Raw genomic sequence first — 10,917 nt, 5'->3', positions numbered from 1 at the left:
CATAATTAACAAACCATAACAACCCCTACATAAAACTGCTATATTTGATATGATGCAAGAGAGAAGATGGCTGGAATAGAAAAGCTATTATTTTATCTATACCTTAAGTCAATAGATGTCCAAAACTGACAAATCCAGAAACAGCCACAGAAGAATATTACTTAGAAATACGGGGGCAAACCTGAGAAGAAACAGCTTTAAACAGCTGAACGTTATCTTAGACCCACGAGAGGACAGGTAGGGGCAGGGCTGGGTCTTCTGGCACCATTTGGTGATGTGTGGTGCGCACACCCTGCTCTGATAAGATGTTCACAAATGCCAGGACGCCGTGAATGCCCTTCCTCGCCTGCACTCACCCTTCGCCAGCACTGCTCACAGCGAACTCAGATGTGAAGGGCTCCCAGGCTCCTCAAGTCAGAATTTGTGCCTGCTTCCTTCATGCTCCCATAGCTGCTGGTATATTCCTTATAATAATTTCTGTTGATTCAACAAATCACATTATGAGACTGGCATCCTGTTAGATGCTGGAGATAGAGTAGTAAACAAGAGAGTTGAGTCCTGCTCACGGGACTAGCAGTCTGGCAGGCAGACATTACACACACACTCAATTCAGTATGGAAAAGAGTTCTAACAAGACGCCCCAGCCTGAGTTTCCCCCCCCCTGCATCTAGATAGCATTCCCCTGGGGCTAAAGAGAACCATGCTTGGTCTCTGCCTCTGCCTGGCTTCCGACATTTCCAGGACATCTACACCCTCCACAGTTTAACTCAATGAGTTCCAGGCATCACCACAGTCTCATGGTCATCTTCCAATTCTGACCTGCAGGTGACACGTGGTTTCCACCCCTCTCCTGACGTCTTCATGGCTCAAGCCACTGCCTCTCCATCCCCCCAACGCTCACCCAGGTGGGGCAGGTGCTCTGCACCTCTCTGGGGGTACCACGAAATAACATGATCCCCTGCTCTCCGCTCTGACCCAGATTTCAGATTTCTCCCTTCCCAGGGCTCCTGCACGAGGCCCCAGAGGTCAGGACAGCAGGGATGGCATCGGGGCAGGAGTCCTTTGTACTGTCACTTTCTTTGGCTAAGAACCTAATATCTGTCCCAGATCTTTTATTGCATTCTTCAAGCAGCTCACACACACACAAACATCCCTCGAGAGAGAGCTGATCAGATAGATCAGGACGAGAAAGAAAAATAGAAAGGAGGGGACGCGCCTCCCAGTAGGAGCAACACGGCATTTCAGAAATCACTTCTGAGAGCGCCTGGGTGGCTCACTCGTTAAGCGTCTGCCTTCGGCTCAGGTCATGGTCCCAGGGTCCTGGGATCGAGCCCCACATCGGGCTCCCTGCTCTGCGGGAAGCCTGCTTCTCCCTCTCCCACTCCCCCTGCTTGTGTTCCTGCTCTCGCTGTGTCTCTCTCTGTCAAATAAATAAATTAATTAATTAATTAAAAAAAAGAAATCACTTCTGAGAGTAACCTTAAGGAGATAAAGACATGATCAAAAAATAATCTATACAATCTAAAACGAATTTAGAACAAAATCCCTAAAAAAAGAAAAGAAAAAAAAACCACATATACTTAGATACACGTTACCCCTGTATGAAGCCCAAGTGTCTGTCAATTCTCTTAAAGCACTTCTGCGGAGGATGCGCTCACCACTAACTCATCCGTCTGGGTCTCCACTAATGTCCAGCTGGGGGTCTTCACTGCATTTGTATCACACTTTGCTCTATTAAGCAATGACAGTTTCTTCAAATGATTTCAGATACATCTTACCTTGTGAGGTAGGCCCTTGTTGAATTTAGTTTCATTAAATACTAATGTGGCTGCTGAATGCTATGAATACAGCACTTTCTCATTTCAATGGACACCATGAAGTTCATATTTAAATACTTTTTCATTTTGGGTTCTAGCCAATAAAGAAAAAAAACTTTATCTCTACCACACACACACACACACGTGCACACAATGATCACACACATACACACACATGTACACGCACACATGTGCACAGTGATCACATGCACACACATACACACACATTGATCACACACAGTGATAACACGCTTAAGCAGAATTCCTTGTCTTTTAAATTCTAAGGGCAAAAGAGAAGTAAATATCTTTTTCCTTATTTTACATGAATTTTCATTGGGACATGCTATTTTCATGTTTTTAAAATTTAACTTAATTCTCTAAACATTAACTTTGAAATGACCCATAAATCATAATTTCTAATGTGAAAGAAGAACGCTTCAAACAGACTGCTTTATTTCAACTTCCAACACCAAGAACACAACCGGTGAGTCCAAAATAAACAAACAGCAACAATAATTTGCCACCCCCTGCCAATACTTAGTATGTTGTCCCAAACCAGTGGTTTATTTTTGCTATCCTCAGGTAAAGGACCAGGCTGACGATGAAGTATTCTTCTGTCTCTTTGATCCACACCAGCTCCATGTGCACTTTTCCTTCCGAGTCCACATAGTCAACATAGTAAGTGTGTCCCAAGAAGTTAGGCCCATCAGAGGGCCCGGAAGATCTCATGCAAACAGGGGAACTGAAACACCAAAAGGGTTTCCCATATTCATCCAAAAGGGTTACGTCCATTATAGAACAACTCTACAAAATAAACACAAATACTCATGAGTGTAAGGGCAAAATGGCCAATTGGACCTGATTTCCAGGTCTAACTAATACGTGTGTAAATGCGTAAATGAAGCCTTTGCTGTGAAGGATGAAGTGAAAGGGGAGGGAGGAGATAGAAGAGAACAGAGTTACAGAAGAAGGCAGGGCCACACCAAGACGGTGAATGAGCAAGAAGCATTGGAGGGACTAGGAACCAGGGGCGCTGGGGGGCGACGGGGTCATGCGGGCGGCAGGGTGGCTCTCACATCACCTCCACCACCGCAAGCAGCAACCAGTGCCAGTAAATGCATCTCCGATAAACGGAGCAATGAAACAGGGGTGGGGGCAGCGAGAACAGCACAGGGACATTGGTGACCATTACACGCCTGCAAGGAGACAGTAACGTGAGCCCTCAGCCGTCGGTGGTAGTAACTCACGGGAAAGAGATGGAAGAAGTATCTATAAGACACACTGAGCAGCACCTGGTATCGGGAGGTCTGGGTAGGGGAGAAAGGGGCGCTGACCTTCTACTCTCTCCCCCACTGCTGCAGAAGGGCAGGGTCTGGGGAGAAGAAACGTGTCCATTTCAGACACGCTGCATCTACAATGCCACGTGAAGAGTCACTGCTGCACGGGGACTTGAGTCGGGGGAGGTGCTGATAATGATTAATCAATATACATTGATTTTTTTAGTTGTGGTAAAACACACGCAACAGAACTTTACCACTGCAACCGTTTTTAAGCGTACAGCTTAGTGGCATTAAGTGACACTGCTGTGCGGCCTTCAGTACCGTAGACCTCCAGAGCCCTTTTCATCTCGCAAGCCTGACACTCTGGACCCATTAACTTCCCAGCCCTCCCTCCCTGCAGCCCCTGGGAACCACCATTCTACTCAATGTCTCTGTGAACTGACCACTCTCGGGACTTCATGTAAGTGGAATCTTACAGTATTTGACCTTTTGTGTCTGCCTTATTTCACTTAACATAATGCCCTCAAGGTTCATCCATGTTGTAGCGTGTGCCAGAATTTCCTTCCTTTGTAGGGTGGGACAATAGTCTGTAGTATGTGTACACCACCTTGTGTTTATCCGTTCAGCTTCTGGTGGACACCGGGTTTCTTTGAGTCACCTTTGACTCTTGTGAAAAAATGCTATGAAATGAACATGAGTGTGTAACGTTAGCTATAATTTTTAACATGTTCTGTTTACTAAACACTAATCCAAGCAGTTTACATATACTATTTTATTTAATTCTCAAGAATTAATTTTTTTTCTCAAGAAACTATGTGGTAGTATGAAGGCTAAAATCTTCTAACACTGCCCTTTTTAAGAAATGGCTCATTATTTGCCATGACTTATGCCCTGTGTTAGTATTTTACTAATTGGAATTTAAATGCTTACTCTTAGATATCTGCATAAAATGGAACAATGATATCAACCTAATTATAGAGACACAGATATTACAGATACCTACATAGAGAGATATATAAAGATATTATAGATGTCAGCATAAACACTGCTTTCAGAGATCTATAAACGATTAAATGTGGCCAATAGCACTGACCATTTGGACCTGAGTATGATCAGGCCAAAGAGTCCTGACTCAAAAAAGTGTTTCTCAGAGAGAAATTAAAGGAACACAAACATTCCAAAAGTTAAAAAAAAAAAAAGAGAGAGAGAGAGAGAGAGAGATGGTCTAGTAAGTAAGGGATGAGAAGTGGTTCCTGCCTCTGGAGGAGACCTGAGTGAAGAACAAGCCAACATGAACCATCCCCGGCCCCCGATGGCAGAGAATACAGACCAGAGCTGAAAGCCACTGCCCACATGAGATGGGGGCCATCCAGCGAGACAGCCTGAGGAGCCCAACACTAGACCCTCCACGTCCTGGAACAGCACACATCCACCGATCACACCCTCTGCTTCTGACAGAACAGGGACTACGTTCACAGACCATGGAGAAGGGCTCACTGGGGCTGAGAACAGGGGGAACCAAAGCCAACCCTGAGAGCTAGAATGTGTCTCTGTCTGTGCTCAGGCAGCCAGAGCCCTTCTGGAATAAACAGCTATCATCACGGCCATTTGATGAAGGAAGCTCTGTGGCCATGTCAATGCCCAAGATAATACACCTGGTCGGGTGGTCATGCGGACCCAAGCCTTTCTTTACCCCATCGCCCTTCATTATCTTAACTACTGGTTTAGCAGTCTCTCGGTTTTGTTACTTAAAACCTCATCAAAATCCAGCAGCACAGACACAGTGGCTAGAACCATGAGCAAGGAGGAGACCATGAGAAGAAGGTGACACCCTGGGCTGCCCCAACATTCCAGAGGAAGACAGAGAAGGAAATCCAGGAGGCAGGGTCAAGAGGTATAAGAACTCTTTGATAAGGATGCTGCTCATGAGCCCTGAGCCCTTCAGGAAACGGCTTCCTGTCTGCTTTCGGCCCCTCAGCTGCCAGACAGAGTTGTGAGCTATCTTCCGAAGCTCTCCTGGTTCTAAAAGCCTAGCATTCTCCAATTCCTACATATCCTATGGAACACCCGGCACACAGTGGCACAAAAAACCCTTTAACAGCCTCAACTCCAAATTCTTTATCCTAGGTTGTGAGGCCCTTTGTGAGCACCCCCCAGCCTGCCTTTCCACCCACCTCCTGGTACCCCCTCCCTCCTCTGCTGCGGAGCCCGGTCACACTGGGGAAGCTCAAGATGGACAGACAGCCGCCGCTGGGCTCTTCCACCCCTTTCCAGGCTCAGTGGATACCCAAACCCTGCTTCACAGAGCACAGAAGCCACCTCCTCCTTAATGCACGTGGGGTGTCGGGTTCCTCCCAAGGTGCCGACTCCTTCAATCACCCAGCACTGCCAGCAAATCCACCAGGGCATCTTTCTTGGGGGCTGGGGTGGGGGCACAGCCACCATCACACACTGAACCTGGGACACGCCCATCGGCAGGCTTCACTATTCTTGCATAAAGCACAACCACAGTTACACTAAAATATCTGGCTTGAATTACAACGAATGCTGAGCTCCATATAGATCTAGAAGTAAGTAACATTAAAATAACACAAAAAATGCCAAGGCAGGAAAGGAGAAAGTACAAGGAATGGATATAAGAAAAGCCTTACCAAAGGACACTCCATCCATCAGCACTTCTGATAGGAAGGGAGAGAAGGCAGGGCAGGAGAGCGGTTTTGACCGGCCCTGAATTCTACCGAAGCCTATAGCAGCAACCACCCAGGCCACTCAAACGGCCTTTGTAAGACAGACTGGAGAGCGGTCGGAGAACAGCGGGCCTGTGTGGGTTCAGCACTAACAGCACCCGGGGCAGGCGGCTCTACAATGTATTTGAGACCACAAGCTGACTTTGAAAAGGAAAAGAAAACCTCATCAGCTTTTAACGTGATGTTTTTAAGTATTTATGGCTGAGCAATCCCCCGTACAAAATGATGGGTTGCTGATGTTGGACTCCAGGCACCCAGGCGGGTGTTACGTCTGGTTTGAACGACCAACGGGGCCGGCCTCACACTCCCGTGGCTCCTCTGGCAGAGAAGATCCCTCTGTGAACAGTAACCAGGAGGACCCCAGAGAGCCCACCCGTGACCACACGCCACTTCGACAACACAGTGCAACGGGCAGCTCCGCCGTCCGTCATTATCACGATCACTGGTATCTGTCCTGGGCCCAGAGTTGACGGCTTGGGTGACACTTTCTCACTGACCTGCGCCACAACAGCGTGCTGAGCGACAGTCCAGGAGGCCGTTTCCACAATCTCTGCCACAAGCATGCCGCTTTGTTGGTTTTTCATAGTTATATGTATTTAAGAAACTTTTTTACAGTTTACCCTTGTTAATAAATACCCTGAGAGCAATTTCTCAAAACATGTTTTATAGTTTCACAATAGTCACGCTGCTCAGATGCCTGAGGGAAATGCCCGACCCGCGCGGCAAACACAAGGCACAGGGCATCCCTTACCTCGCCCTTTAGGACCTCTGAGGGTAGCTCAGTCCTAACACCAAACCCCAAATTACGAACAGGAAAATACAAATGGACCTTGCCCAGCCGCAGCAGGCCCCCGGGAGAGGGTACAGCCATGGAGCCCCACTCCAGCTCCCCCCAGAGCCCAGGTGGGAGAAGAAACTGCAGGAGAAAGTGTGCAGGGACATGCAGCCCATGCCTGACTGCAAGGACCAAACCCCGTTTTCAGATCAAGCCATTTTACTGGAAAAATGCATTCCTGAGTCACGTCGGTCTAGCAACCTACGGAATCACGGCCTGGAGCTCATTTTGAAGCTACACCTTCGGCTTCTGTTTGCTGTAAAAAATCTGTCCCCGCAGTTGCAGCTAAAATGCTATTTAGGGTGTCCTACCTAAAGTCCCACCAGAGACTGTGTGTGTGACGAGAGCTATGATGGAGCTCTGTTTCTCTGTAGAACTACTCCACGTCCCTCACTCTGCTCTCATCCTGCTCCAAATACCAGAAAACACAGAACAAATTACATCAGTTTTATAATCACACAGACACGTTAACTCTTCAGTATCTGTATTTTGCCTTTCTTGGACCACAAGGTCTACTCTGACTATAATATTTTATTTTAGTACATATTTTTATAAGACCCATTAAAAAAGGATCTGTGCTCTTAAAGACATGAAGGTTCTTTTATATATGATAAAAATAATCTATACCAAAGTTTAAATGTTTGTTTTCCAATAAATAAGGGCTAATAAACCAGCTCACTGTATCAAATAACAAGTGGCTCAAGAGAGAATACTTAATGATAATTAACTGTTTTCAACACTCAATGATAACACTGCCCTTGTCATCACCAGTAATCGTCCTAACAAAGTGTCCACACTTGCACGGCAGAAGAGAGGCGTGTTACTGATGACAGATCCCAGTGGCTTGCCAGGAACAGGTAAATGCCATCCATCCCACAAAGCAAAGACAGAGAACAATGAGAACCAGGGGCAGCCACGGGCACAAGATCACAGAGGAAACAAAACTACGTCTCAAAGGCTCTCATGCTCCTCCGCCCCCTCTTCTTTCCCCCTTCCCTGCCGACTCCCAACCGTAACTGTTCAAGGGAGGGTGTTCCAGGAAATCTCCGTATCCTGACTGGTAACCTGATGTAAGAGCAAGTAAGATGTTGAGTCAATGCTACTTGCCTGGTCCAACCTAGAGCTCCACTTTTTCTCCACAAGACAGACAGACAGACAGAGGGGCTTCAAGGGAGGGCAGGGGTACAAAAACATTGCTGCATATTACGCACCACTCCTGATCCCCACACTCAGCAAAAACCAGAAGGTACAGGCTAAGAGAATGCGCACGTATCTTCAGACATTAGAACACTAAAACTGGGACTTTAGAAGCAGTATCAAAGATATACACAGACAGACTTTTTTATTATACAGAAACCAGGTTACATTAAGAAAATAAAACAACAAATTACCTTTATACAGCCATTGAAAACATCCGTTCTCCAAGAGAGGCCAACTTTTCCAATAAGAGGTAGGTGTTCTGTGTTATTTTTGAAACTTATAACAACAAGCTTCACATATCCATTTTCAATGGATCCTGAAAAGATTTAAGATTTTTTAAATTACGACATACCCGTGCAGGACAAGTCAAGACTCCTTAGGCTTGCTGCTTCATAAAGAATGCCTCATCTAGCCACGTCCTGGATGCAGGCATCTGGCTTGAGGCCGGTGGCATACCCACACTCCAGAGACAGAGACACAAGTGCACACTCTGGAAACACGATCTCAAAGGGGGTGGGGGGAGCTGACTGGGGTGAATCTGGATCTCACCTGTCACCGATGAGAAGTTGCTAAGGAGGCCGAGGTTCTTCTGATTTGATTAAGCTAACAGCAGTACAAACAGTATATAAGAACTGTGGAGCTTTCCGGAAAGCAGATGCCAGAGTGGTCCAGACATGAGATGTGAGGGAGCAAGGAGGGCAATGTCCAGAGGACTGAGGAACTTGAGAGCAGGGAAGTATGGAAGAAGTGAGAAGCCCCGCGCACATAAAGGAGTAAACATCTTTCATGTGCTTATTGGTAAGTAAAAATCCGTGCACTTGCTACCAACAGCTTGAGACCAGAGGCCTTGCCCCTTCTCTGACTAAACACTGACGAAGAGCTACCTGGCCACTAGCAAGGGCCCAACACAACCCAGGTGCACGAGTTCCACTTTCCAAGGCCCTGATGCTCAGACAGCCCCCAGGACTGCTGAGCTTCCCATGACCATGAGCTCCGCACCCTCCTTTTACGTGCCCTGAAAAGTGACCAGCACGCAGGACAACATAACAGCTCCTTCACTTGTACGCAAGCTTTCTTCAGAAAGAGGCACCTTGACAAAGGTAAGATGTGAGTCACAGGGCAAAGCAGACAGAAGAATGGGAAGAACAAATGTTCTTTGACCTTAGATGGGTTATTTCAGGAGAAAAATAAAGCCAAAGCTAGGTTGCCTTAGGAGCCAAAGCCCTACCCTAGAAATTCTGCATGGTGTCATCACTTAAGCCAAGCCTTAGTGCTGCTTTGCCAGCAGCCTCTTCTGTGACACAGTAATGGCTCTAAGGGAGATACCCACTAGGAGCAGAACTTTCCGGCCCTGCAGGAGGGTGCTGGGAGCCCATCTGTACCAAGAACAGAGGCAGCCCATGACGTGGTCCCCTCGCTGCTGAGTAATTAGCAAGGACCGTGCAGCTCCTCTCCTCCTCTCCCCAGGTGCGGAAGCCAATGCCAAATGACACTGACCCTTCCCGGCAAGAGCTCCACTGTCACCTCGGCAGGGCTCAATGGAAGCAGGGAGGAAATCTGTGAGAAGCGAAGCCTCAGAGGAGACGTGGTAATGACATTCTGAATGGACCAGATGTGGCTCTGCTCTGCTCTATATTACTGCACAGCCATGTGCAAAATCGAGAGAGACCTCCGACTGGCTGGCATGTGCACTGGCAGCCAGACGATGCCATACAGAAAGCCGCGAGTTCATTTTCCATGTGGCTTGTCCTCAGGACACTGCAGAAAACGGACCCCAAAGTACAACAGCCAATAACATCTCAATGGCAATTGTCTAAGCTAATAAACATGAAATCTCTGTGGAAGCAAGGACTGTTGTTATTTTATTACCAAATATTCTCCCGCTTTAGAATAACTCTAACATTTGCAGTATCTTCAAAGGTCAGAGCTCTCTCGGCATACTCTGTAAGTGCTCATATCTATCAGAGAAAAAGGTTAAGCTCACCCTACATTTAAACAATCTCCACACAGAATGTATGTGTGAAAACGTGTATATATAAAATAGGCAATATTTTTGAGTATTTACTGTACACCAGCCATTGTGTTAAGCACTTTATGTAGAGTAGCTTAAAAGACTACTTTAAAATATCTTAAAATCCCTCTATTAATTAGGTATTATAGTTTTCTGAATTCACAAGTGAGAGAAGGGCACACAAAGAGATTAACTGTACGTCACCCAAGGTCATACCACTGGTAAGTGGCAGAGACATGATTCAAACATTATGTGTCTATTATAAGATGGATCTTACAATAGATTAAAACATATACAAAAAGGGGAAACATAATCACCTATTTGCTTAAATACTGAGAATTTATAATACAGATTTAAATTCTCATAAACTTTTGCTTTCGTACTACTGCCAATAGAGAAAAATCTATAAATTAGCAGACAATATTTGCTGGGGAATCACTTATGGCTCCCCCAAATTTGTGGCAATTCCTGCATCTGTGCATCTCATGCTTACTCCTCTCCCTTCCCCAACCTTCGTATAACTAGGTCATAAGTGGCCTGGGTTCCTTCACTTAAGCTAACATCCCCTTAGTGAATTCCTGTGTTGCTTAAACCCACCACAATAAATTCTGTTAGAAACTCCAACTCTAACCTACCAAACCATAAGACCATCCCCAAAATGCAGAGAAATTAAATTCAAGGCTCACTGCCCTTGGCTTCAAGTGACATTCACTTACAAGCCTGGCTTTTAGAGTCATGAAGGCCTCATTCCAAGCCCTGCCCAGCCATTTACTAGCTGTGTAACCCTGGTCAAGTTCTAAGCTGAGTAAAATAAGGACACAAATAGAAAATACTTTATAAAGCTTTGTGAAGATTAACAAAACTAAGAATACATATTAACATTACAGGGTAGATTATTATATATCCCAGGCTAAAGGTGCTAAGCACCTTATATATATTACATCAATAATACTCCTCTAAGAGCCAAGCCTACTGCCAAGCAGGAAGTAGGTATGTACCACGTGCACGGATAACAAGACTCAATAAT

At 46.0% G+C, this 10,917-nt stretch overlaps 1 protein-coding gene across 2 annotated transcripts in view; it reads right to left on the bottom strand.

Moving 5' to 3' along the window:
• Positions 1-2,354: 2,354 nt before the first annotated feature.
• The window catches only part of FBXO15 (F-box protein 15), a 46,654-nt gene continuing 38,091 nt past the window's right edge, over positions 2,355-10,917 (bottom strand). For both annotated transcript variants that reach the window (XM_028103004.2, XM_088019496.1), the window contains exons 9-10: positions 8,071-8,195; positions 2,355-2,621 (exon numbers count right to left, since the gene is read on the bottom strand). In XM_028103004.2, coding sequence (XP_027958805.1) covers positions 2,355-2,621; positions 8,071-8,195 — 392 coding nt within the window. The remainder of the gene's footprint in view (positions 2,622-8,070; positions 8,196-10,917) is intronic.

This window comes from Eumetopias jubatus, unplaced genomic scaffold (assembly GCF_037043125.1).
Source record: "Eumetopias jubatus isolate StellerSeaLion01/CBP00866 unplaced genomic scaffold, mEumJub1_p1.0 scaffold_16, whole genome shotgun sequence".
In the NCBI taxonomy this organism is placed as follows: Eukaryota; Metazoa; Chordata; class Mammalia; order Carnivora; family Otariidae; genus Eumetopias; species Eumetopias jubatus.
This window is presented reverse-complemented; position numbering and strand designations above follow the sequence as displayed.